Source organism: Platichthys flesus, chromosome 17, assembly GCF_949316205.1.
Source record: "Platichthys flesus chromosome 17, fPlaFle2.1, whole genome shotgun sequence".
In the NCBI taxonomy this organism is placed as follows: Eukaryota; Metazoa; Chordata; class Actinopteri; order Pleuronectiformes; family Pleuronectidae; genus Platichthys; species Platichthys flesus.
The window spans coordinates 15,856,982-15,884,814 of record NC_084961.1 but is presented as its reverse complement, the minus strand read 5'-3'; the positions used below and the strand labels follow the sequence as shown (position 1 = coordinate 15,884,814).

The 27,833-nt window shown below is 42.8% G+C and overlaps 1 protein-coding gene across 2 annotated transcripts; it reads left to right on the top strand.

Annotated features, from left to right (window-relative positions):
* The first annotated feature begins 2,883 nt into the window (after window positions 1-2,883).
* Window positions 2,884-17,685, top strand: khdrbs1b (KH domain containing, RNA binding, signal transduction associated 1b). 2 transcript variants are annotated; one of them, XM_062410500.1, is made up of 11 exons: window positions 2,884-3,313; window positions 5,247-5,368; window positions 6,338-6,454; window positions 6,841-6,987; window positions 9,309-9,442; window positions 10,668-10,887; window positions 11,256-11,323; window positions 11,629-11,687; window positions 11,833-12,021; window positions 14,137-14,204; window positions 16,288-17,685. In XM_062410500.1, exons 1-9 carry the CDS (start codon window positions 3,220-3,222, stop codon window positions 11,937-11,939), a joined length of 1,068 nt encoding a protein of 355 aa, XP_062266484.1. In that variant the 5' UTR covers window positions 2,884-3,219; the 3' UTR covers window positions 11,940-12,021; window positions 14,137-14,204; window positions 16,288-17,685. The 2 variants fall into 2 exon arrangements, with proteins under 2 accessions (XP_062266484.1, XP_062266483.1); XM_062410499.1 differs by having other exon boundaries at window positions 11,833-14,204.
* Window positions 17,686-27,833: the final 10,148 nt, after the last annotated feature.

Genomic DNA, 27,833 nt, shown 5'->3' with positions numbered 1-27,833 from the left:
ATCCAAAAAAAATCATTACACATAGAAACTCTACCCACTAAGCTCGATTTGTTCTAAAATTCTATTCATTTAAGTAATAGTAGTCGCAGTAGGAGAAAAAACCAAGTCGAGTGGTGAGAATGATTTTGTGGTCCTCTCACTTCTGGAAAAAGAAAGCCATCTGTAACAAAGAAAAAACATCATCTTCTGATTAAGGAGATGCAAAATGATCCTGTTGGCCTTTAAGTCTATTTCAGGATGTCAGTAGTCCGGTTTGATACGCTGCAGTACAGACACCACACATTCAAAAGTAGAAAACAAATTCCTGTGATCCAATTGATCACGGACAACGGCTGTCAGGTTAGGACACACACACACACACACACACACACACACACACACACACAGCTTATATGTTATCAGCTGTTATCAGTGCAACAGGGCACAAACCACAAACAGGGAAATCTCGGTGTAACATCTTAAATCAAATGCCAGATGAGCTCAAAGATGTCTCTGAAATATCTCTGATGGAAGCAAAAATGTAGCAAATCAAACCTGCTCCAAAAACTCTGAAACCGGATAAGGTTTGGTGTGTTAATGTGATTGAAATAACACAAGGTCGTATTTTTTTATTTTATGTGCAACAATTTCAGACTAGGCGTGTTAAGATCTTTAGTCATACATGTGTCAAGTGCAAATTTGTAAATTGTAGCATAGGGCCAGACCAACCAAAAATGGTCCACATGGTAAACATTTCACCCACAATGATGGAGGACTCCACCTCCTCCTGTTGTACAAAAGAGTTGCATTTTTATTTATGTAATTTGGAGCTAGAAGCCAGAAGCGCTCGTGCTGCTGAGCTGCGGTGTCAAGGTCAGACAATTGCGAGTGAGTCTCATCTTGACATTTCATCTCGATTTCATAGCATCTGTGATTAAAAACTACCAACTTAGAACGACAGAAACCATTTTGAATTCAAATAATCGTGACATTGACTTTATTGTTTGGCCCATGTTCCATCCACCAACATGGAGGACATTTGGCTTAAGTTTTGGAGAGCCGTAATGTTGTCTTTATATACAGTCTATGATTACACCTGTTAAATCCACCATGTTAGCATTTTCATTGTGAGCGTATTAGCATTTAGATATAGGTCAAAGCACTGTGGTGTAAGCACAGCCACGCAGGGCCACTGATTTGGCTGCAGACTATATGTCTTGTTGTACTGCAGGATCTGAAAAATTGCAATGAAATCTGCCATAAGGAGCAGAGAACAGTTTCATTTGTTTGACGTTTAGTGCACCTTCAGAGTCCCATGATGCTTGATATGCCATTTTGCAGGCTCCTCTGATACCTTGCCCTATTTTGGGGACTATGTCGTGCATTGCAAAAAACGCTGGATGCAAAGATCTTCAACAGCAGTGCCGCTTACAAGCCTAACCCCAGTGTTTACCCCATTCCATCTGCCCCTGTTTACCCCAGACCGGGGCTCTGTATGTTAGGGGACAGGGGAAGTCCACACTAGCAGAAGGCAAGAGTGCGAGCTATCAAATTGGAACTCCTCCACCTGCCAAGAGAAGTAACTCTTCCTTTTATGAGCCAATTGAAATTCAGCTCACAGGCGATCCATTCTGTCAATGACAAGCAGAGTCAGGACAACCTTGCAACCCCCAACACTAATAACACTGTAATGGTCAGAGATAGATCATGCTGAGCGCTGATAGTTAGAGCGGGTCTTCGGCCTCCCATAAGTGTTTATTGCAGACAATTTTTGCCTTCATTTGTTTTGAGCAGATGCATGCCTGGGTACACCTGCGGTCGATCTTAATAGTTTTCACTCCGGCAGCGAACTGACAAATGATCTGCTGTTTTTGCTGTTTTTTTAAAGAGAGCATCCTTCTGCAGAGGCTACAGTATTTGCTTAAAGACCCGATACACAGGGAATGGTCTGCTCTTGAATTTGTATGCATTAGGCCCACTCTGACCTCTGACCTCTGACCCCTCGAGCTCCACTCACCGACATGACAGGTTCATTACCAGCATCTGAATCTGAGAAATCAATCCTGCACCTTCTCTTCACGGCGCCTCTCACTTGCATATGATTGTTTGTGGAATCAATAGAAGAAAAGAAGAAGGTGGGAGACAGGACTAAGAACACTTTTCTTCCTGTGGACCCAGTTTCTGTTTCAGCAGTGTGTGGCCTGCTTTGTGGTGATTAGCACTGCCACCAAGGGGCAGTAGAGAGCCTGAAATGAAAGTGCAACAACTTCAGGGAATGAAGTCAGAGCTCTATTCATAATAACATATTCAGTATGTGTCCCCATTAACTATTATCACATTCACACAATATAGCTGTTGTGAAAATGTCTTACACTGTAGTACATAACTTAATACACATGGCAGTACAGTCTATCTATCTATCGATCTATCTATCCATCTATATAGTATAAAGTGACATGTATAATCTAGCAATTTATCTTTTGAGATATTTTCTAATTAATAGCCACTCTATGATGAAGATAATGAACTTTATCAATTGGTATCAGTGAAACAGTAAATCTGACATAACCTGCACTACTGTAGCTGACCAGTCAGTCTTATTAAATATATGAATAAATGACAAACCCCTTTTTGTTACAGAAATAATGCACATTGACTTCCTATTCACCATAACACATGTGTAACACCTTTAATCCAATACAGATTGAGACGTCACATGAAAGATATGACTGCCTATAGCAGTGTAATATAGTGCCACCGTATTACCATATATTCCATATGTGACCATATCTCCGCGATCGTAAATCTGAGTGAGGGTTATCTCCGCTGGAGGCGGCGCATCCTCACAGGAGAGCGGTGCGCACGGTAGGCGGCGTCAGTCCGGACAGCGACGTCCTTCTGAGCTCACTTCCGTCGGCTTGACTCTGATCACTATTCCCCCCACTAGTCTCACTCCCCACTTTTGTTCTCCCAGTCCCATTCAGCCATCGCTGCCGAGAGCAACGGAGCCAGCCGGTCGGGAAACCGCGAGCCACCGCAGAGTAGCGGACTCGTATTACGCAGAATAAACACCCGTCCGGTCGCCACATGCTCAGCGCAGTCCGCACAGAGGATACGCGGCACTCCGTAGTTACATAACTGGACTACTTCTTTTTTTTTCTCTTACTGTTGGGGCTTTTTGTCACGCTTTCTCTTTTTCATCGCACCGAACACTCGCTATCCCCGGTGTCTCAAGTCAAGATGGAGAACGACGACAAGTACCTCCCCGAGCTTCTGGCGGAGAAGGACAGTCTGGACGCGTCCTTTACGCACGCCATGAAACTTTTAAACGCAGGTAAAGTCGTGGTTTTACTTGGTGCTGTGTTATTTCCCATCTTCGCTCTCGCGAGGCACCTGGCTCGGAGCGCACCTCCCCGCGCTCCGAGCGCCATGTGTGTGCGGACGGGACGTGGACGCACTGCCCCGGTGGGCAGCGGCCACCCCGACACTGAGCGCCTTCACGGCTCACTGGTTTTGGCTGAGTGCGCTGGTTGGTCCTGTGGGAGACATGCAGCGGTTAGTTAGATGTGAATCACTAGTGTGTGGAAGTGTGAACAGCCTGAAGCCGCAGCGCCACGGGATGAGCCGCACTTTGAGATGTCCGTCTCCTCCCGGAGCAGCTGCTGTCTCCAGTCACGTGGAGGCAGGTGTGCACTTCAAACTGAATAACACAAAGACAGTGTGTGTATGGCAGCAGCTTCATAAATGAGCCCGGGGCCCCGGGGGGTCACCCGCGCTGCTCCTGGAGCTGCGAGGCGGCGGCGGGCACGGAGACCTCCTGGTGCTCGCTGCCGAAGTGTCTCTGAGCAGGAGGCTGCAGACAAGTAGCAAACAGAAAAATGGCTCTCTGTGCTATTCTCTCTAGCATTTTTAGACATGCCCTCACATTATTATGAATAATGTATTTATAGAGGAGCAGCACCGTTAAAACCAATTCAGTCTACCTCCTGTAAAGACATGGTGGGATGATGGGTAAAAGCAGCCACACGTGTCTATAAATACACAAAACCCAGGTCCAACGGAGGAAACTGAAGGAGAGTGGTTTCTTTAATTTAGTTCATCTTGTTAATCTATTTATAAAGTAGTCTTTTATTTTTGATCCTAAGAGCGGGGCGCCCTCCACATTCCACTGCATGTTTTACTGTGTGTCAAATCCAAATCCTTGAAGTGAATATTTAGTAACGGTCTGTGTTGTTGACCGTGCGCCCTCTCAGTGGCCGTGAGTCGTTTACTGCCAGCCACTTCTTATCTGCTGCTCGTCTCCAGAATCTCTTGCTCCTTATGCTAAACATTGAGTTTGTGTGACAGGATGTGCGATATCTTTCCCCCTCTGAACTTGAGAGTAAAAGTGTGTCAGCGTGCAGTGTGTTTGTGTGTGTGTGTGTGTGTGTGTGTGTGTGTGTGTGTGTGTTGTGGGTGTGTGTGTGTTGTGGGTTCCCTCAGTTAAACATTCAGTTAGGTTCCTCCCCTCTCTCTCCTCCTAAAACCTGCAGCTGGTAGACTGCGGTGGATCTGACATGTTTGCACACTGCAGGCTCAGGGGTTGTCATGACCAGGAGAGAGGAGGTGGTTGGAGATGGTTGCAGTTGGTGTTGGGGCCAAGAGAGAGAGGTGGCAGGGAGGTGTAGAGAAGAGCTGCTTCTCCGCAGGAACCGTAGGTTATGTGTTTAAAGATTCAATTAAAAAAATAAAAAAATTAAGTCTAAAGCTCCTTCTGAGCACCGATTAATGTGACAATTTGCATAACACTCTGTGGTGTGTGTTATTTGCTGCAATGGTTAATGGAATATCAGAAGAGCAAAAACTCTGGCTCTGCTCTGTGTGTTGCCAAGATCACAAAAAAGTGCAAAATGAAAAACCCATTGAGTACATTCTGTAATCATCTTTTATTTATCTGTGAGCAGTGTTGTTTGGGAGTTCAGTTAACATTGATCTGGTGATTTGTCGGTGTGAAGAATTCAACATAATGTTAAAAATAGGAACAACTTGGAGAGGTAAGCGAACACGCGTTTTAAAGAACTGCAATGGATAAATTACAAGAGTTGTCGAAAATGATATCTTAATTTTGCTCATAGACGACTCAATGGTTTTCACCATAGATCACCAAAATCCCTGCTTACTTACCTCATATGAATCCACCTGATGATGATGTGCTCTGTCTCTCTGCATCCTGTTAAAATGCATGAATGCTTTGCCTGAAACAATACCTCTCCCTCCCCCCCTTCTAGAAATTGATAGAATCCAGAAAGGCGAGACTAAAAAGGAGGCGGAAGCGTACCTGGACCTTTTCACAACAAAGAACATCAAACTTAAGGAACGAGTGCTCATACCTGTCAAACAGTACCCGAAGGTGAGCATCCTCTGCCTCCCCGCTTGTCTTTCCCTTCTCTCTCCTCTCTTTCAGCGTGCACCCCTCTTGATTTAATTCATCCTGCAGCCGGGTTTCGATTATACAAAGCCACGGGGTTGCTCTGGAGTCTCAAATTACTCCTCTCGACCCCGATCTTTAAGCTCGAGCGTATAATTACAGCTGATACTGGCATGTTTTAAAATATCACAGTGAGGATCCAAATGTTGACCTCGCTATGGTTGGGATGGATCTGTGTGTCGGTGTAATTCATATTGTGTTCGGTGGATTCGATCTTGGCTAGTTGCACAAGGCTCAATCTGCACGTCGTTAAGTTTATTCTCATCAGTTTGGGTCAAGCTCTTCTTTAAGTATAAGGAATTTTTAACAAAAGATTTATAGACTTGTATTTTTTTTTTGGGGTTCAAAGCACTTCTAACAAGTAAAAATCTATAGATGCTCCCCCCCCAAGCATCAGATCAATATGATGTAGGAGTCTGCTCTGTGTTGGTCAGACAGCCCTCTGATCTCCCAGACTTGGATTTAATTTGCGCATCAGTCCTCTGTTTCAGGAATGACAAAGCTAATAAGCGTATTACGATTACAAAAAGCCACCTTTACAACTCCAGGATGAATTGCCTTTTTTTTTTTGCTACATGTGGCAGTGACAGCTTATTGCAGGATGCATCATATACACAGTAATTACATTATTTAGGGTGTCAAGATTGCAGCTTTCGATCACAGGCTGGTTCTGGCTCATTGCTCGGATGATCGTAGCAAATAGTAACTGACGGTATTACTGCCCTCAAGGGCTCCTATCGACCTCCTCTGGTAAATCTACTCCTTAGACCTGCGGTATGCATAGCAAGACCCCTGCCAGCGATGGCTCCTTCACTCTCCTGGTATTAAACTCGCCTTTGCTTTGATTGTCGTGCTGATTCCCCCCCCCCCCCTGCTTTGTTTTTTCATTAGTTCAATTTTGTGGGCAAGATTTTGGGACCTCAGGGCAACACAATCAAACGGCTACAGGAAGAGACTGGAGCCAAGATCTCTGTGCTGGGCAAAGGATCCATGAGAGACAAAACCAAGGTATGAAACACACACACACACACACACACACGTTATAGACCTACTGAAGGAAAAGGCACTTAAAGCCACAAGACATCTGGCCTGTACTTGAGAAGGATGGCACGCAGTGAGTCCAGATGGCGTCAACTCGCGGAACCGCTCTGGTGAACGTAAACGCAAAGCCAAGGGCGGCTACGCAGCACGCAGCTGTTCCGGGAATCTTTAGGGAAGCCCATGAGACCTTTTCTCCACAAGTTTGTGATCATTAAACTATATAAAGATAGGGAATGAAAAACACATGCCTAAGGCGGAAGAAACACAATTAGTTATTGCATAATTCATTTAATCTGTGTGCGTTAGCCCTGTGCTCTCTTTGATTCGTGGACAATCCCTTGCGCCTGTTTCAGGAGGAGGGTCTGAGAAAAGGCGGGGAGCCCAAGTACGCACACTTGTCCATGGAGCTGCACGTGTTCATCGAGGTGTTCGCCCCCGTGCCCGACGCCTACCTGCGTATGGCCCACGCCATGGAGGAGGTCAAGAAGTTCCTGTTCCCCGTGAGTCTGACTTTGCTGTTGGCTTGTTTGTGTCTGTTGTCATTTGTCTGTTCAACCCGCAGTTTTTCTTTGCATTTGTTAAAATGTAACAGCAAATTGTTTCAGATGATAACTGATCAAATTGGTTGACCGTGGAGTTGACTGCTTGGCCGTTTAAGCTGAAGTAGATCTGCAGCTTTACCTGATCCATATTTCCTTAACTGCTCATGTCAAATGTTAAAGTCATGTGAAAAATGCCACAGTAATATAATTCCCTTAGTTCTATGTTGATATTTTCAATACCTTGAGTTTTCCAAGCGATACCTTAAAACCCTAAAAGGATTGATTCGTCACGTAAGATGAGAAGATTAAATCGGGGAATGTTTGCTTAAAAATTACATAAAAGATTGAATATCAAAGTAATTTATTAATTATCTGCTAGACTACTTATTAATTAGTGAAACATTTTTTCAGTTCTAAATGGAGCATGAACGCAGCAATATACAGCTTTAAAAGTCGCTTCTCCCAACCTGGGATCTATGACGGCAACAAGTCTAATTGCTGCTGTTCTGCTAATATGGGCCGGACTACAAATGGAGTATCAGAGTTTGCGGAACCCTGCTGGAAGTGTTTTTGAGTGACTGAGGGTCAACTGTCCGAAAGGTGAGCAGTCACAGTGTGAGAGTTAGACGGCGCTCTGGGAGTGGGTCCCAGCAGTACATCTAGAGGAGATAGAGTGGGTGTTCACCCGGTGCAGACAGACCCCATGGCACAGTCCAGGCACGTAAAGCAATCGGCTTAAGAGGAGTAATTGGGTGGCTTTCACTGTGTCAGCAGGGTTACCCCATCATGTTGCGCGCCTGCATGTCTGTTCATCACTGTGTCTTTACCCGAGTCTCATTCTTCAGCGACTGAGAGGAGTCAGCCTGGCGACGGCTCCGAGACAGATATGTGGGCTTTATTGGTTTTATGTTGAGAGGTTCTTGAGCGCCGGCCAAAACCCGATCTGCTGTCAAAACCCGGCTGAAGCCCATAGTGCCGGAACAATGGCTCTCGCCTTGGGGTCTGTGAGATGCCTCACATTTTTTAATTAGTCTGGAGGGTTCTTAAGAAGAAAGAATAAGTTTAAACCAGAGGCGGGAGGAATTGACTGATGAAGCAGCTGCTGTGTTAATTCTGCCATGTTATGCAAAAGGCAGAACTTGTCGGATTTAAGGCTCTAATCTGTTGGGCTTGATGTCCCTCATTGGAAAGAGGACATATTTTAATGAGTGATTCTCAGAGAATGGCTTGATGTGACTTGTTGGAGAAATGTTTTATGTATTACCTGTACTTCTCAGGTATTCCACTAGGCCTTGTCCTCCCTCATCCTTTTTATGTCTGTGTACCCGCTCGTCTGCCAATGTAAATGCGAAAGCAGTGCCTCGCTCGGGTGTGAATGATTTGCATAGCTTCTTATGTGTCGACATTGACCATTTTTAAAAGCGAAATGTCGTCCATAGAATGTAAGGTCTAAAGAAACCTCATTAATCTGAATAGGTGAGGATACTGTATTTCACCTCACTGGCTCGTTAAATGCAAGCGCTGCCACACTGTTACTGGCTGAGATGAATTAGTATCAGTCAACGGGTTTGTGTTTTTCTGCACAAAAAAACGGGTTTGTGTGTTGCATTGAAAAAGACTGAAAGCTGCAGTATGAGCTGCATTTTCTCTCCACCTTTCCCTTTCACCGTCGTTAGTGCTCTGCCACTACTCCAGTCCAGGGACTGATTTATGAAAAAGGATTGATTGGGTCACTCTGTGCCTCTTGTGATTGCTCCCCGAAGAAAAGTCGGCGGATTGTGTTGCTGGATTTGTGCTGCTCCGACAGGCGGCCACGCTAATCCACCGACAACTTATTGTTTTTTTGCAGATGGAATAAGGCAACCGCTGATGCAGCCATACCAGGCTTGTCAGGAAGTGCAGGCAGAAGTGATTTACATTTTGTGCATGATGGAGAGGAACAGGAAGGCGGGGAGCGAGGATGGATGGTTTCCAACCTCCCACATTCACGACCCCCCTCTCTCTTCACACTCTGACTCACTGGCGCTAAGACTTTTTCTTTCACTCGCTCTGTTGGCCATTAGGGGGATGCCGTGTTTTGATCTGCTCTGTAATTGTGTCTCACTCTTTTATTCAGCACTCCTCCTCCCGCTCCTTTCTTCCCCCTCTTTTTCATCTGCATGGCCTCACTTTTCCCACGTCACATGCTCTTGTTTCTCAGACTCGCTCATTTTTTTTTTTATTTTCTACTCCTTCTCCCGTGTGTGTGTATGTGTGTGTGTGTGTGTGTGTGTGTGTAGGATATGATGGATGATATCTGCCAAGAGCAGTTCATGGAGATGAGCTATCTGAATGGAGGCCAGGAGCACGTAGCCCGAGGTCGAGGGGGCATGCCGGCCAGGGGCCGTGGGATCCCTCCTGCTGCAGCACACAGGTGAGGAGATGCAAACACACACACACACATACACACACAAGCTTTCTCATATAACAGCTGTCAATTCAGAGAGGCAATTCAAAGACACTGCTGTTCATCTGCTACTGTATCTATGCATCAATGAAAATGCTGAGCAAGGCCTGGAGTAGATTCATATTTACTCCTTTTTCTTTAACTGTGTAGTTTTTGTGTACCTATATGCTGAGTGACAATTTGTGGATACTGGGAAGCTTTTTGACTGAGAATACTGAATCGAAGGTTCTAAACTAATGACTTTTACCACAAAGCGTGAGTTAGTAATGGTAAAACGTATAACAGTAATTGAAGTTTTCCTTTACCCCTCATGACCTTTAGTGCCCTCTAAAGAAATCAAAGCATTTTTTGAACATGAAAACTATCCTAAAAACCTGTAGGTTTCCTCAAAAAACAAAGCTTCACCAAAACCTTTATTTTTTTATCAGTTTCCAACTAAAACATGAAATGAAAACAGTTTGACAGCTTAAAACTTTGGCTTTTATTGTAAACCATTTCCCTTGCCTCGGAAACTGGATTTGACTTGAAACAACAAGCACATTTGTCAACATATTACTTTTTTTTTTGCTTATTGATTTGTTTTCATCTTAAAGAAAATGCGGGCAAAGGCAATGACTTACAATGAAAGCCAAAGGTTTGAGCTTGCAAAGGTTTTTATTCCATGTCTCTTTGGCTTCAGAGGCTCAGACATAAAGGTTGACCCTGTAACATGCTGCTAGGGTCAATCTTTTACTTCTGTTTTGTAGAGATACTGGCTCTTACTCCCCAAAATCCTCCTCTCAGCCTGAGCTTTAACTCGCATCTGGCTTAACACACTGACACAACTCGAACATCTGGCGAGGAAAGGGAGATGCATGCATGTGTTCCAACCGAGCTTTAATAGTTGGACATTTTAGAAATGCACTTCTTTCCTGTTATAGTTAGATGAGTGCATCAATTCCACTGTCATGCATGTATGGTAAACACATCGCTGGAGCCAGCAGCTGTTTAACGAAGCATTAAGACTTGAAACATGGCTACCATGACCAGCTCCTGTAAAGCTCAATAACTACTATTTAAACTAACAAGATGTAGTATGCTAATAACTGAGCTTTAAAGGTGCTAGGCTAGCTGTTTCCCAGTTTCCAGGCTTTTTGCCAAGCTATTTCCACAATATCAAACTGTACAGTAGTAACTCTGATCTTTTCTCCAGGGGTAGGGGAATGCCTCCTCGCGGTGCTGCCCCAAGGGGAGGTGTGAGTCGAGGTGGCCCAGTGAGGGGCGCCCCGGGAGGCCGAGGAGGACCCCCTGCAGCACCTGCCAGGGGAGCTGTGGCACCCCGCGCCAGGCCCCCAGCTGCTGGACCTCCCCAGAGGATGGCCCCCGCTCACCAGCACTCAGCCACCACTGGCCCCGAGAGCTATGATGAATATGTAAGTACAACTTAAAGTGGAGGGGGAGTCTTTATTTATTCATTTAGTTTATATGCGTATATATCAGGAAAATGTAGTCTAGAGACTAGCATTCCTGTAAAGATGTGATCCTCTTAGATGTGACGCAACTTTTTAACGTCCCTCTCCAACACGCTTCCGGTCTGAATGAAATTGTTTTGGGCACCTTAATAGCTTTAAACGACACGTCCATCAACAGAGGAAAGAGTGTTCTCAGATGCTCGAAACATAAGGGGAGCCTGTCTTCTTTAGTACCAGTCTAGCGGTTTGGGGACATCTTGACATTCATGATTCATGGACAAGTCCCTCCTGAAGTCTCACTCTGTTTCTCTGTTTCCTTTCCTCTTCAGGGCTACGACGAGAGCTACACAGACACGACCTACGAGTCATACGACAGCTACTACAGTCAGCCGCAGGCGTGAGTGACTCAGACGTCTCCTTAGTTTTCAGCCGCTCCTCACAAACTGCTCACACATCACAGAGTTGCTGGTTCCACTAGAGACGGGACTTACAGAAACACTGTTTGGCCCCTCTGCACAAATATAACACTGGTGGTTTCATTAGGAGGAACCATCCTGGTCTCAGATGTTCCATGTTAGAAAGCCAAGCTTTGCTCTTAGTGGAAGCCAATTATCATCCCCCTAGACATTAAAATCAGCAGTTACTTGATGTTTTTCAAAGATTAAAACTTTTTTCCCCATCTCCCTGTTTTTTGACCATCAGAGAGCCAGAATACTTTGACTACGGACACGGAGAGACCACAGACTCGTACGAGTCGTATGGTGAGGGAAGAATGTAATTCAGTGTCAACAAATATGTACAGTAAAATAGAAGCTGAATACAAAAGTGTAGTAACAAACAGGACCAAAAGCCTATATGAATGTGTGTGTGTGTGTGTGTTTATTTTGTCTCTGTGTCCATCTCCAGGCCAGGATAACTGGAACGGGACCCAGCAAGTAGGTCCAGGGAAGGCCCCTCCCCCATCGAGAGGTGCCAAGACGCCTTACCGGGAGCACCCATACCGACAGTACTGAACCGGACTTGCCACCCCTAACGCGTCGCCCTGACTACCGCCTGTCTCCCACGGCAGCTCTTGCTTTAAGCAGCCCGACAAAAGTAATTGTCCGTTTTGTCTTTGGTTTGGTCTTTTTTCCTACACCGGACTTAATACAAGAGAGCAAATTGGTGAACTGAAAATCGGAACTGGTTTTTGAGATTTGATCGTGAACTCCTGCCCCCACCCCTACTTTGTCGCACCGGCCAACCACCCACCCATCCATCCAACCAACCAAAGCGGCTTTTAGATGGGTTAGACCGAAGTTGGCCTCCGTTTTTTGTTCTCTCTTTCATTTAAATTTGGTTTATGTTGCTGTATTCTTTCTCTGACCCTTTTTACCCCACTCTGGCTTTTTTTGCACTGTTGATCATTACTTTTTTAACTGTTTGGGAGTAATCATTTCTAGTGGAATCAGTGGCTCATTACCCACTTGTCTAAGGAATCCATATTAAATGTTTTTAAATACAAAGAATCTGTCGCGGGTCAGTTGCAGATTCCCATTTAGGCTACATTTCAAAATTCTGTTAATATAGCCAAATAAAAGACCTTTTAAACTTCCAATTATGTAATATAGAAACAAAAAAAAATCTATCTTAAATGAAGTGACGGTTAAAGAATCAATGTTAATGGAATTCGTTCTTGATGAGATTGTTTGTTTTTAAATAGTTCTAAAACGTTGTCCATTTAGACTTAGGCAGCAATATTTGTTATTGTACTTAGAGTTTTGAAATATAGCCCTAATAGACACTGTTGAGATGGACTGTCCTCAAATCCTCAATTTGTTATAAATGTTAAAAAGTTAATTTTAAGTTTCTGAAAACAAAATGCTTGTTTAATAAGAACACGGCCAAGAGATGGCCTCCTGTTATGCTAAATACAAATCAGGTCTTCATTCTGTGATCTGATTCTCTTTAAACTGCATGCACAAAGTACTCAAGAAGGATTGGGACACAAATCTCCACATGGGTCTTCTCTTTCTATAGAGAAGGGATCCTGCAGCTCAATCCGAACTATTGTACATATTTTAAAACTAACTGTACTTATTCTGCCACTAGTATCTGTACCCTCTCCATAAAATGCATTATGCTACATGTGTAAGCTTGCCTAAATAGGTTACTAAATCTGTCCAAAAGATGTTTTGCAGCAGTTTGTCAATAAAGCTTAGTTTGTTTTTTATGAAACTTAACTTGCTTTATTTGTTTCCTGTCCTAGTAAAATTCTGAAATGGCCTTTTTTAAACAACCTTCAGTCAGATGTAGGTGTTTTGCTTTGTTTCTCATTCAAAGCCGCATTTTAAATCTAAATGAATGTATTGACGTCTGGAGACTTTAACCCTACTAAATGATGTCTTGATTGATTATCAAAAGAGCACAACTTATTCTTTCTCTCTCTTTCTATACTTTTATAAAAGGACCCAGAGGTAAGACCTCTAAAATAACCTGGATAGCTTCCTAATGTGTATAGAGTTCTAAAGCATTGAATGCCTGGGTATGTATAAGACTTTTTCAATCCTCTTACCTGTGGTCGTAATCGTTAATGAGAATTGCTTTTATAGCATCTGAAAATTAACTGAATCCAAACCACCACCATTCAGGTCTAGACTTCGTCGTCATGAATGACGCTGGCGCGATGGCTACTTTAGTACAGAGTAATGGCAGTGCAATGGAGAGGATGGTTATAACCTAGAGAACTCCACTGTAAAGGTAACCTAACCCTAAATGTTTAATTTCGTAGTGTGTTTATCCATTGACATAAACTTGCTGGTAAATGCGTACACTTTCTTAAAATATTATTGCAGTCATGGCAACAAAAAAGAATCGACTCAAAAGTAAGACAAACGTAACTTCCAATATCATACAGTAGTGGATTTTATGTACCAAAATAACTGTTCTGTGTACTAACAAAATATATTAGCATAGTTTTAATGCCACTCATGCTAAAAAGAACAAAGCCAAATCTATGTCAATCTCTTCTGTACAGTTGAGCTGCTGTTACTTTTTTCATTTGCTGTGTAAAGGTTGCTTACTGTAATATTGAAAAAGTTCTGCCTGTACAAAAAGACAGCTTGAGTTGCATGAGCATATCTTCTCCTGTAGACGTTGCATGATCTCTGTCTCAAGTTTCTCCCAGTGTATTTCGACAAGATATTGATTTGGGGTGTGTCCTTCCTTCAGGCACAGCCGACGGTCACTGAGTGCCCAGAGACTGACAGTCTGCTGAAGTGAAACCATACAAAGCTCAGGTTGGTTCCCTGTTGCACCTTTCTCCATTTTAAAGGACCATCCTGCTGTTTTCTTCACATGTCCTCACCGCATTAACTACACGCTCCATATTTGTTTTTCCATCACTGCTATCCATCCATACAGCAGCTTTTAGATTGAAGTTCCCACCTCCCAGGCAACCATTAGTAACCACTCATTTTTGCGTAATGTGAAAATACCTGCGTAGACCTGAGACTTGCATGGAATGTGTAGTCCTAAGAGAACAAATCCAGCTGCTTTATTGAATTATCCAAGCTTCATTGCTTTTGTAGCCAACTGAGCTTTCCCAATTGGTGCATCCATGGACACTCAAAACAGTACAGCAATTTTGGAGGGCTTATTCCAGTTTTGGGTCATTTTCAGTAGCTATGCTGCTTGCCTGTTAGCGTAGCTGCTAGCATGATTATGTCTGAAAAGGGAGAAGAACCTAGCCTAACTCTTGTTGAAGTTATTAAAATCTGTATCACTATTGGATATTTAATTCATTCAATAAGAGATAGTGTGTTACTTAGCTAGGTTTATGTAGGTAGGTCGATTTTAGTTTTTTGAACAGCGCCAGGCTAGCGTTGTTCCACAATGCTAAGCGACGCTAATCAGCTGCTGGTTGTTTTACAATAATAATCAATGCTGTGAATCTTTTTGTATCTGCAATCAAAACTAGGCTATAGAGTGTTTTTAGACATTCATAATCGACCAAGACGAGGTCATTAACACCACATTTTAAGCTTAACATCCTCTGATATCTTCTGACGAGGTGCACGCGGGGGCCGCCCGTCGGAAATGCTAATGTCCACTAGCTTAGCCACTTCTGTTGGAATTTTAACCTTATAACACAATGTCAATGGCCTCGTTTCGAAAAATATGAATGTCAGGGCTTGCGGACACTGAACCTCCAAAAGTGTTTTGTCACCCACCCCAACATCGGCATAGGGGTGCGTAGACTTCTGGTTGGCCTATCCATTTAAGTTAAAAAAGCGGGACACATTTTCCCAATGGGAATTAGCCAGTTCTACATTTTACACAATAGGTAAAAGTCTAAAACATAGTTACCACTAGTTTGGTCCTTTAACTTTCCCATTTGTCAGCCTGTGTAACAGTATGCAGCCGCAGCACGTCCATGAAATTCACAGCATTTCAAAGGTTGGTTGATCCTGATGACAGTGTCTGTGAATTGGTGTGTGGCCAACACTAGCCTTCAGCAAGTCTCAGTGAGGGAGAAAGCGGTGGTGTCAGTTCAGTCTCAGGGAAAGTGACTAATGAGGATCCGTAGGCTCAACGCTCTCTGACAGAAGGAAAACAGAAGCAAGAGACACTCTAGAGATTCCCGAAATGGAACCAGCAGGAGGGGAGAGGTGTCAGAGGGATTTCTCATGATGTCCTGTCTGTGCCTTGAAGGCAGGAAAAAGTTAAATGAAGGCTTGGAAAGTAATGCTTGGTGGACAGACTTTGGGAAACATCACCGTCATTGTCATTTTAGTTGAGAGAAGCTCACTTTGGGATGTGTTCTGACCGAAAGGTCACTCACTTGTTAGGGGATTATGTTCTACAAGACTACCACCACTTTTTAGAATTGTTAGAGAAGGGAAATTCTGCGTCTTTGTGATGACAAAGTAACACAACAACTATTTCTGAAATCTATGAGCAAAATACTAGTGTAGCTCTGTGTCTGGACATTAGAGAAACCTTAAATCATGAGGCGGTGTCTGGGCCTTCGGTTAAATTTGCTGTTATGTTCAAATCTGCTTCAAAATATTCGGCAACCGGGACCTGTGACCACATTAGCTGTTGATTGAAATATGAATGCACTGACCTACAATCACCTGTCTCGCCAGTAATTATGTCTCACTCAGGCAAATGTTGCCTAGCTACTGTTGAAGAGCTGTGCTGCTTGGCAGGAAAATGACCTTTAATAATTACAGCCGCAGCTTAAAACATTTAAAAGAAGTTGGCTTCGCTAAGCACGGCCTCTTATCTGTCATTAAATCGCTGTAAAGCCAACAGAGATTTAGTGACTCAAGGAACCTGCTTTCACGCTAATGCCAATCTACCCTGTGCTTTTTGCAGGGAGGCCGTGCAAGGGAGCAGCTCATCATGAAGGAGTCGGTTGGACGACGCTCTCTGGGCGCCCCGTTTAAAGGAGTGGCCTGAAGCCCATATCTGATCCTGGATGGGGAGAGGGGGTTTGGTGTGGTGGCCGAATGCCAACTGACCCACAGGTGCCAGCTGGCCCAGACGCCCACTGAAAAGGACTGAGGCTGCAGCTGGTCAGCGAAGACACTCCGCTCAGTGGGAACCCAGAATAACCACAGACTGACAAACAGCTACCATTCTGCGTGGACTTTTTCCCACTGTTTCTACATTTCATGACAATATTGAAGTACCGTGCATTATCCTTGTGTAATTATTTTCGAACATTGAATACACCCACTTGAAGCCTTTGCTGGTGGCATGCTGCTGTACAGTTTCCCACGGACCACCCCCTCTTCCAACAAATGTAATTGTTACAGCCTAATTTACCATAAAATGAGCACTCCTCTTATAGTCAGCTGTGAAATTGTTTTTAATTTCTATTAACACTTGAATTAAATGTGAATCCAATTCTTGGACTTTTTGCAGGACAATCTGCATTCAAGAAGAATCGTGTGACATCTGCATTTTAAGTATTTCAATTAAATAAAACTAAACTCCAGGCTTAAGAGTTAGAGATGCACAGAGAGTGCAGATCACTATCTCGCTACAAACGTTCACTGCGAGCTCACGCGCGCTGCCGCATCGTCACATGGCACGGCCTGTGTAGCCCTCAGGATATCAAATGCTAATTCATCGTCACATTTGCATTTACTCAAATGTGCCCTCCTTGCGAATGTGCAACACTTTCATAAACAACGCTGGCCTGTTCTCAGCGTTTTCACATCCAAGTATGATAATTGAGCAAGATGGAGCTATGGGGAGGGCCTCTTGTGAGAAAAGGACAGAGGGCGAAGACAGACTTTACTTGCTTGCCTTCATCTATCCATCATGCCTCTGTTGATCCGATTCCCCTCTGTGCCATTTTCTGCCATTATCACGGATATTACAGCTGCCGCTGGTGCTGAGTTACATTGGAGGTCAAAACTGTACTTTCCTGTATTAAAAACAAATCTCTTTGTCCCGATCCACTGGTCAGAGGCAGCATTAGCCAAGTCAGAGGCTCCATTTAGTGTATTAAAAAAAAAGCTAGCAGCTTAGAGGATAGAGCATTAGATATTAGGAACGGGCAACCGGCACATATCATTTTTCAGCCTTTATATAGCATTATGTCAAAAATAATGATTTCTTTGTCTCCAATAATTTAATGAAGGATAAGCGATGGTGTGGAATCCGTCTCCTTTGTTTGAATCGATGAACTGTCAAGAGCGTAAAGGGTGAAAAAGAAAGTAAATGTTACTGTGCAATGATCAATAAAAGCAGACTTGGATATGAGCGGAGCCGTGTATCATTCATCTGTGATGTTTCCTCTTGGCTGCAGCACAGCGCTTTCTACCCTGCTCCAGGTGGTGTGGTGCGTACACATAATGCTACGTGAGAAAGTATAGAATAAAGAGAAAGGGGGGCCAGGCCGTGTTGTCTGTCTGAAGCTTGCGGGCGGGGGTGGAGGAGGTTGAGGCAGGGGTGGGGGGAATTGCAGACTATGGAGGCAGATGCGTTAAAATGACAAGTATGTGTTGTTGGCGGAGATGCTGTGGGCGGACGTGGCGGACAGCTGGATTGCATCTTTCACACCATCGGAGGAACATCGCACGCTGATGCCTGAGTAGACGGTGACAATTAGCCTCCTCCAGATACACCGCAGTTGCTGTTAAATCAAGGGGCGGGGGCAATAATCCGGTTGACTCATGGCACTTAAAATGGAGCGAGCTGACCCCCTGTGTGTCCTTGATCTCCCAGGGACATTGAAAGAGATGGTTACTATTATCAGTTGTCTTGGTTCTCTTGGTTTACACAGTATAGGTATAACATATATGTTATACCTATACTGTGGAAAATGACAGTGGAAAATGACCCCAAGTTGAGGTTGAGGAGTATTTTTTTTTTGATAACCATCAAAAGTTACAAAAAGATAAGGCTAATAACCTATAACTTTTCTTGGCAAATATTGTAAAAAGACCCCACCCAACAATGACATTTACATCCAATTATTATGTTAAGCTACGTATATTCCAATGTGGTATGAAACTGTTATCCTGTAATCCAGCAAGAGCAGGCCACACTTTGAAACTGCAGCTGATACATCCCACCACCTCCGATCGGACCTCTCGTCAAAGCTACACGTACAAAACTAATTAATGCAACAGCTAGAAACGGATTTCTCCGTCACTCGCTCGCTAACTACTGGCTTTTGACTCTGCTTCTGCTGTGTATGTTTCTAACTGAAGACTCTGACCATGTGCAGTGAGAGCACAGGCATGGTGGGCAATGGCAGGCAGGTCGGTAAGTGACAGGTACACGAGCCAATTATTTAATTTGGTCAGAATCAAATGATGGGTCATGTTTATCACAGTCCGCAAGTTTCGTTTTTAAGATGATTATTTATTGATGGCTGAAACTAAGCTGAAAAGTGTTTCAGAATGAACTCTACCCACATTAAAGCAGCACAATTCATATCTACTCTCCAGTTTTATTCATTTTACTTGATGAAGGTCTGGGGACCAATTAAAATGTATGTCAGAGTCACATCTTCATTCATTCTAAACTACACGACCCCATGCCCTTCATGCCAATATGCTAAGATCATTAAACCATGGCATTGGAGCTAAACTACAATTTTTATTCCATCCTATTAATTCCTGTAGTCATGTAGCACATATCCCTGGATTACTTTTCAACTGGTGAATTTGCATATGATGATTTTTCCTGTGTGTTCATGAGAAGACTGAAACGTGGCGAACAAACCGACAAAAAAAGATACAAAATAACCCCTGCATAGAAATGCACACTATAATTACACAGATAAAAAATAACGGCAGATTTTTCACACTGATCAAAACAAATTCCAAACTAAAAAGAGACACAGAACAACAGTCAATTAATTTATCATTGACAATTCGTGCTACAATTCTACAGTCCATAGACACACTCTGCTACAACAACACATGCTGCCGTCCCCATTCAATGTGATAAGGAACCCCAGAATAAATTGAGTATGCATTTCCATGTTTTTTCCATGTTTTCGTTGCTAAATTAGATTCTCTTTATGGTTAGATTCTCTTTTATTCTCTTCTTATCTATGTTAAACTGTTGGTAGAGGAGGAACAGTATAAAATCACAAGAAGGAAAAATCTTGCAATCTTGACAACTACATAGAAAATATTAAACAACCACAATGAGATTTTGATCAACGAAGCCAATCACAAGGCTGTGTACTCATTCAGATTTTTTACAATCTGGATGTCTCCAATGTGCAGTGGTGTAGGGTCTGTCCCATGTCTGTACCCAGGGGGCCGTCGTCACTCATTTCTGTTAGTGGAACAGACCTTCCTTACAGTTTGTGCCATTTTAGGTGTGTGCAGCTTAGGAGCTTTGTATTCTCTTATTAAAAGTCATCTCTCTGTTTTATCTAGGTCTTTCCGAGGCTTTAGAAGGTAGAACACAAAGTTTCCAGACTATGTTGCTGTTTGCACAGGGATTTTGCCCCCTCCCCTCCTCTCCTGTGCCATGTTGTCTGCACAGGGCCCAGTCGTCATCATGGATGGCAGTGCTCAGCGGGGGCTGGAGGAGACAAACTAGGCCAGCTATATAAAGTGGATGAATCTTTACTTTTTGAAATGGTTGCCATGGAAGACTTACTAGATTCTGCAGTGCAATGTGGGAATACGAAAGTGTGTGTGTGTGTGTGTGTGTGTGTTTGTGAGTGGAGTGTGAGTGTGAGTGTGTGTATGTGCAAGACAGAGTCCGGAGGAACATCTTAGGTTGTTTATTAATGAACGACATAATGAAGGAGGACAGCGAGGATAGATTCAGTGAGTGTATATCAGTTTCTGTAGAAAGACAAGAGAGGATGATAGAAAGCGAGAGCGAATGCAGGAGTGTGGGAGCACAGTGCCAGAAAATGTCATACCTGTCGTGTTTCCTGGATAACATTTATCAAATTGTGAGATCACATTTAAAGAGCAACACGGCTGTCTTCTAGTGTAGTTTACACCCTGAAAGCTCACGACAGTCAGACCTTTCACTAATCCTGCAGATATTTCAAAAACCCAGTGTCTGTGTTCATGAGGATGCACTGACATGTCGACATGTTGAATCCTTTCACCCCCCGAGTGGCAAGCAGAGATCAATAGGAGTCTGGCTTTACTGAAGTCAGCGTTTTCTTGAATCTGCAGACGGCTCAGGTACAAAGTGAGGGAAACAACGAATGGTGCTCCAGCCGGCCCAGTTTATGATGTCCTCCTGCTTCTTTGTCACGTCTGATTTCCATCAAAAATAATGAAGTTAGTTCCTCTTTAGTTCACTGCCTTCGCCGCGGCGCTGATTTAGGAGACGCATTGGCGGGAAGCCCAAAGCAATTTGCAGGAGAGGGAGGTGATTTTTGAAGGAAGTCGTAGGAATTGTTCCGACCCGTTAGTCACAGATGAGACTGGTTGGAACAGTAAGCGGCTCTTTTCCTCTCTTTAATCTGTCAAGAATGTGGGACTTTCACCTTGTTCAATGAATTCAGGCAGTTATTTAAACAAATAGAAGAAGGAAAATTGTAGAATGGAAATCAGACCAATTAGGAAGATGTTTCCTTCAAGACACATTGAGCCACTCAAAACCCTCTATCTAAAATGGATCAGGTTTTGAATGAAGCCTTGTTTATGCTCACTACTAAGTTCCTTATGGACCTCCCAACTTCTTTGACTAAATGTTTGCACGTCTTGTAAAACATGAACTGAGCTTGAGGCCAGAGACTGTGAACAGGGGTGTCTCTACCGACATCTCTATGCTCCCTCCTCAATGTCATTAATGAAGGTTCATGGAGATTCCCAGATGGCTCCTGGAAGTAGATTGCGGACTGATGGCAGGAAACAATTGAAAAACCTCCAAAATCAATTGCTGAGGCAAAGACGTTATCGGGAGCAAACAAACTGGTGCCCAAACTGTTCTGTTTCCTCTTCTTCTTGTTTGTGATTTTGGCTGCATTGAACTTTTCTCAACAGCGGCGGTGTCAAGATGCCATACCACCATCATCTACTGCTGCGTATATGTCGAGATCCAATGTTGCCACATTATTGAACAAAATGGAAGGTATATTTTATCCAAAAGAACAAACTACTCTAGTCACAGCATTTGTTGACAGCCTCTGTCACACTTTTCAATTATCAGATTGGTTGTAGGTCTATCCAACTTTGTCCAGAGGCATTCTGTTCTGTGACGTCAATAGCACACCTAGGAAATTGAACATGAACGAACGCAAATGCAAATTATTGTTGCAATGCATGGCTCTGAATACAGGTGACAGGAGCATCAGCTTTAATTACACTGAATGGTGCGATGATTATTTCCTTCGAAAATAACTGTATGTGCAATGTGAGATAGCCCAGGTGAACAAGTTTGGTGACTTACAGTAATGGTTGAAATCAATGGTAAATAGACATATTAAAACAGGAATAAAACTCAGCTGGAACTATGGGCATAGTGAAGTCAGGGATTTCCATTCATTTTGGCTCTTTTCCCATCACAGGAAATTTCTACTTTTAATCTCTTATCCGTTTTACATAGACAGAAATCACACTTGAATTTTACCTGATTACAAGATACTCTCAGGTCTGGCTCTTATACCATCCAAATAGTCTGGACTGTTGAGGTAATACTTTACAGAAGCCCACAAGCTAATTTCTTTCATCAGAAGCCTTGAGCCTGCTACAACACCCTACAGCCAGTCGCAGACAGCCCGTTGAGAGCACCAGAACATTTCCCACTTTCCTGGTGTTTTTTTTTTTAACAGTCAACTTGACCGGCAATGATTTGACAAGCAAGAATGAGTTGAAGGAAGGAAACCTCACTGAGCTGCTGTGGCTCGAGGTGTGTGTTCACACTGTTGCTGCTGGGGTTCCTTTCGAAAATGATAAGATGTTGGAAAAGTGAAGAGTTGTAACCGGAGAGCGGTTGTGATTTGTGATATGGATGATTTTGGTATAGTTATTACTTGTACTTGGTATATGCTGGGGGTGGTAAACTCTCGATTCGATTTCGACTAGGAGGGCTACGATTCTATGAAAAAACGATTATCAATGCATCTCAATTCATCAAAAAAATGTACTTCTATAAATGATTCTTTTTGTATCACTAGGTGACTGGAGGTGTTCATCTTCACTAGCCTCTTGATTTGTGCTTTAAAAAAAGTAGAATGTGTGATATTTCAAATGTGTTATAATTGACAAAATAAGGTTTTTAATAAAAAAATAAGACTTCAACAGTCAGTCTATAGCAGTGGTCAGTGCTCTCCACATTGATTTGACATGCATTCAGTTGAGACTTTGAATGTGCTGCATCTTTAGCGGCATGGCCTCACCTGGCCCCCCCCCCCCCCCCGTGGCAGCATCGAGGCACATTACTCAGCTGGGCAACAAGAGACTCGGCTCTCCTGCTCTTTTCTAATCACTCACACTTAGAGCTGACCTTTAGAAAAAAACCTGCTGGATTAATATTTATGTTCCTGGATCAGCGGGCCGTTGCTTCTTCTGCAACAATTAAGTAAAAAAAAAATCTGCATTGTGTGATATTCTGTGGCAAGTATTCTTCTCCTGTCTGCAGCCTGTGTGTGTGTTGGTCTTCCGATAACGTCTGAATAGTGTTGGTGTTTATTGTTGCAAGTGTAAAGTGAACGCAGGTCAGCGGCAGAGTGGAGGAAGGACCCTGAAGAGGAGACGCTCTTGTTAATGCTATGGATGTATAGTACACATGTAGCCTCAACTTTCTCCTGTAACAACATACATGTGCTAAAAAGGAATATAATGATTTCATATTTGTTGATCAGATGCAAAATCATGTATTTTTTTAATTAATATATTTGAACAAGAAAGGTGTGTGGTGTGAATGAAAGATGCTACTTGTACAAACATATGCATAAAGATATATTACTTGGCTCTTATGTTCCCCTCAGCTCTCTGGAGAATACCATCTTTCAGCTCATATATGTGACGTATGTGAACCCATGTGAACTCACCTTTGTCTCCAACCTTGTGTCCAACAGAACAAGTCGGTCCGTCTGTCATTTGGTCCCTTGCTATGGCAACCAGCTGGTAAACAGAGTGGATCATTTAGCTGCTACAGAGCAAGATATTTCCTCCAGGAATTGGTAGAAAGTAGAAGCAGAGGAAAAAGAAACGACTTATGCAAATTTAAAGCTAACGCTAATACCCTTTCAATAAAGCAAATATCGATAACGGTAACTCTTTCTTTCTTGTCCACACTGCAAATACAGCAATATTGTTTGCCTTGTCATTGTCAATCTAGGTATTTAGTTTTGCTAGCCTGCTGGAGAGCTAGAAGACCACATGAACAAACTGGTATGCAGCTGAAACTTTTGTGGTGCATAAGCTGTTACCGAGAACTTTTACTATAATGACAGCAGCAACTTCATGCCCACATGGGTGTTAATTGAACGAACAGTTCTTCTGCCTGAGTAGAATATGCTAACCCACAAATTAAAGTTTTACACCCACACACAGACTCACATGCGAAAATCACACTTTTTCTCACTCATCTTCTTTTTTTTTTCTTCCTCTCGTCTCGCAGTTGGCAGGGACCTAGAGTTGGAAATTATAACATTTCGACTGCCTCATTTCTCTCCGATTTCACTTCAAATTCTTTCCCACTCAGTGCTCCCTCCCTCTAATTTCTGCCTGTGCGCTCCCTGTCTCATTGGGCGCTCTGCTTTCCTTGTTAGCTCTGCACGGGTCTCTCACCTCTCATTAGCTTCTCCTCTACCGACTGGAGGCACCTGTCCTCGGGTCCCACTGCGGATATCTCAGCCTCTGTTTAAATCAATTTCCATGTTAAATAGCTGCTTTAGGGAGTGGGTGTGTGTGTTTTTTTTTTTGGGGGGGGGGGGGGGGGGGGGGCATGGTCGGGGGATGGATGGGGAGGTGGGGGCAAGATGGAAGAGGTTGAGACATTACAATGAACCACAACTCTTTCACACCGCTGACCCTCTAGGCTGATCCACAGCCCCTGTCTTCTCCTCCGCTGTCTCTCTCTCTCTCTCTCCCCTTCCCTCTCCCAGTTTGGCCTTTTATCACTCGGAGTTCTCCCCTTTGGCTTTTCTCTTTAATTTTATTTCCCTCCCTGTCCTTTTTTTTTCTCCCTTTTTCTCGTTCTGTCTTTGACTTCCATTCTCCCAGCTCGGCCCAAGGCATGTTCTCATTTTAGATGAGAGCTAAAAAGAGTTGTGACAAGGTGGTATGTGTGTGTGTGTTTGTTTATGTTTGGTTGTATGTGTGTGTGTGTTTGTGTGTGTGTGTGTGTGAGTGTGTGTACGGTTAGTTTACATATTAATCCCCATAGAAAGATTTTTTGGGGCTAAACAACCCAACAATGGAAAATAGGTTTATCTCTTTAAACAAGCATGGCAAATAAGTTGCTTCATACGTCATAGACCCAAACTGTTTCAAAAGTCACTTAACTGACAGGCAGGCTGATCTGGGTCAATACCACACTGCCAATACAAACAACAGTGTCAACCTCAGATAACCTTGTACGCTCTCCCTGACAAGATTCTGCCAAAATGTCACGTGCATTAAGTTAAATGTCATTGTGTCCTAGTGTCATTCCAAGATGTGTTTCATTATAGATTTATTATAACGTTTTAAAACTGGAGATATCAGCATGAAAAAGGTGAAAGCCGTTAATAACACAGTCATGTTGAGAGCAAGAGTTAACTGTATAACCACAAAGCAATACTTTTGATATTAGCATTTTAATCCCATGACTGTCATTGTCAGAAACATCCAACCTGTGAGACAATATAAAAAAATAAAAACAAGCAAAAGAGAGGAAAAACTGAAATGTCAGTTGTTGGTGTCTTAAAACTAAAAATAATAAACATGTATTACAAAACAGGAGACCAATATGTCTTTCACCTTTCAGAGTGAACGCAGCTAAACAGATACGTGGCTGACACTTGTCATCACTGAAAAACACAATGGCGACTGGCGAGGATAAGAAAGGACGAATCAGAAAGTGCTCTTCAAGAGAATTGGACAAATCCTTAATAAACTGCCTAGTTTGCAGTGACATGCTCACAGAGAAGAGAAGGACAATCTCAAGCTTCATTACAGCTGAAAACATGCAGCTAAAGAAGATGAGCTATGATAGGAAATGCACTTAGATTAAGTTAACGCTCTTCAGTAGCGAGTGTCCAACAAGCAGCATTAACAAGACCACATTCTGACAGTGACAGTATCACACAGCCCCGACAAAGTGAAACTTTGCAAAAAACGTGCATGTCCCTATTCTGCAAGAACATAAACCTGCTGTGACATCTGAATATGGAGGTGGCCGATGAAGCTGTCTCTCTCTGTCTATTGTCCCCACTCTGTTGTCTCGATCAATGTCCTGCCCACAGCCCTGTCTGATTCGTTAGACATCACACCTATCAACACAAAAGTGCAAAAGTGTGGATCGACTTCACTAGACTTGATTCTGACAATGTTCGTTGCCACAAGTGCCACAATTATTTTGTATGTGAGGGCAAAACACACATATTTGGAAACATCTAGTGAAAGTCGATCACCTACATGCACATCCACTGAACATTTGCACATTTGAACATTTGTAAATTTGCACATTTGCACATTTGCACATTTGAACATTTGTACATTTGCACTTAACTTATTCCTACTTTATTATCCCACCTATAGTGTATTCATATCTTTATATATTTATTTTGCTCTTAGTGTATTATCATTCTTATATCATACCTTACCTCTTAATACTGTTCATATTCCATTTATATTCCATGACTATTTCTAACTGTACTTCATATTTATTTACATATTCCATCTCTGCACTTTAACTGCCATTTTTTTTGCACTTCTGGTTAGATGCTAAACCGCATTAAGTTGTATATGTACTTGTACTGTGCAATGACAATAAAGTTGAATCTAATCTTATCTAAAAAAGGACAGTCTTTAACTGCCCAGCTTGTACTTCATCTATTGTTGCCTCGTGTATATTATGTCCACTACCAAGCAGATTAGAGCTCACACACACAGAGTTAACTAAAATAAATATATGTGGGTTGATGATTAAAAGTTACCATTAGCCAGCTGATTGTTATGGCTGTGTTAATTAATTAAATTTGAAGGTGCATAGCATCATCTGAACAGTTTATTTTCACAGTTTCATTTTCGGATCACTCGGCACAACAGAATTGGCTTGAGACAAACGACCGCAAACTCCAAACACTGTCAAAATCACATTGGACAGAATAGTGTGATATGTATTCAGTACTATGGAGCAAAAATTATTTTATAAAAGTAAAATATATATATAAACACATTTGTAAAGTTAACATCTACAACAAGTAACTCACTTGCAGCAATGGTACCAGTACTCCTGGTTAGTTGCTATGGGTTATGTGGAACAGTTGTCTAATTTCCAGAATCCTTGAGGTACAGTAGGTAGAGTAGAGATATCAATTCCAATACCATGCCACCAAGCCTCTGCTCTCTATCCTCTATCATGATCTGTGATTACAGGAGCGAAGCAGCGTTAGACTTCTCTCACAACAATAATCATGTTTCTGTGTGTGTGTGTGTGTGTGAGTGTGTCTGTGTAAGATACTGACAGCTACTCAGACTGACTCGTGTAATGAACAGTACCACAAGTGCTGTGTGCTGTTCTCACCAAGTATAATTATGGCCACGTCCCAGATTAGTGCACACGCAATGCAAATTACTCGTTAATTGCTCAACTGTTTGCTTGTGTGTGTGTGTCACTGTGTGTGTACATGTTAGTGTGGTTTTATGGTGTTAGTTTCCAGCCCGCACACACCACTTTGCACCCTATCTGATGAGATTAGAGATCTCATCAGATCCACTCTAATCCTCGTATAAAGGAGATAATAAGTCCTTCGCCTAAAGATTTTTGAAATGGTTAGTAAATTCCAGAGTTGTTCAACACACAAATAGACACACATGCAGTGAGGTTTTAGAATGTGATTGATGATGACAGGAAATCAGGAAACTTACTCTGGGAATGCTTCACTATCACTTGATCATTCGGTATTTGCATGTACACTGGTCTTATTCGGCTCCGTGCCTCAAGGGAAGAATTCATTATAAATCACTCCAGCGCCGATAAACCCGTGCCCTCACACTGCAGCTTCCACGCAGCACTGGATCTTGATCATGCCAGGCGCTGCTTAATGTTCACAAGCTCAGAAGGCATCAACAGCAACATCCTTTTTTTTTTACAATCATGGGTCATGCCGATGATGGGCGAGTCACATATCTCATCATTTTAGAGTGGGAACTGATTGGATCCCATTGTTTCTTGCTAAAGCTGTGAAATTCTGAGAGGAAAAGGAAGGGGAAGTAAATTGGGGAATACAGAGGCAAAGGATCATGTTGATTTTGAATGAAGTG

Coding starts and splice junctions, on each gene's coding strand:
- khdrbs1b (XM_062410500.1), top strand. CDS start 3,220: ATGGAGAACGACGACAAGTACCTCCCCGAGCTTCTGGCGGAGAAGGAC. Junction 6,455..6,840: donor CCATGAGAGACAAAACCAAG/GTATGAAACACA, acceptor CGCCTGTTTCAG/GAGGAGGGTCTGAGAAAAGG. Junction 6,988..9,308: donor TCAAGAAGTTCCTGTTCCCC/GTGAGTCTGACT, acceptor GTGTGTGTGTAG/GATATGATGGATGATATCTG.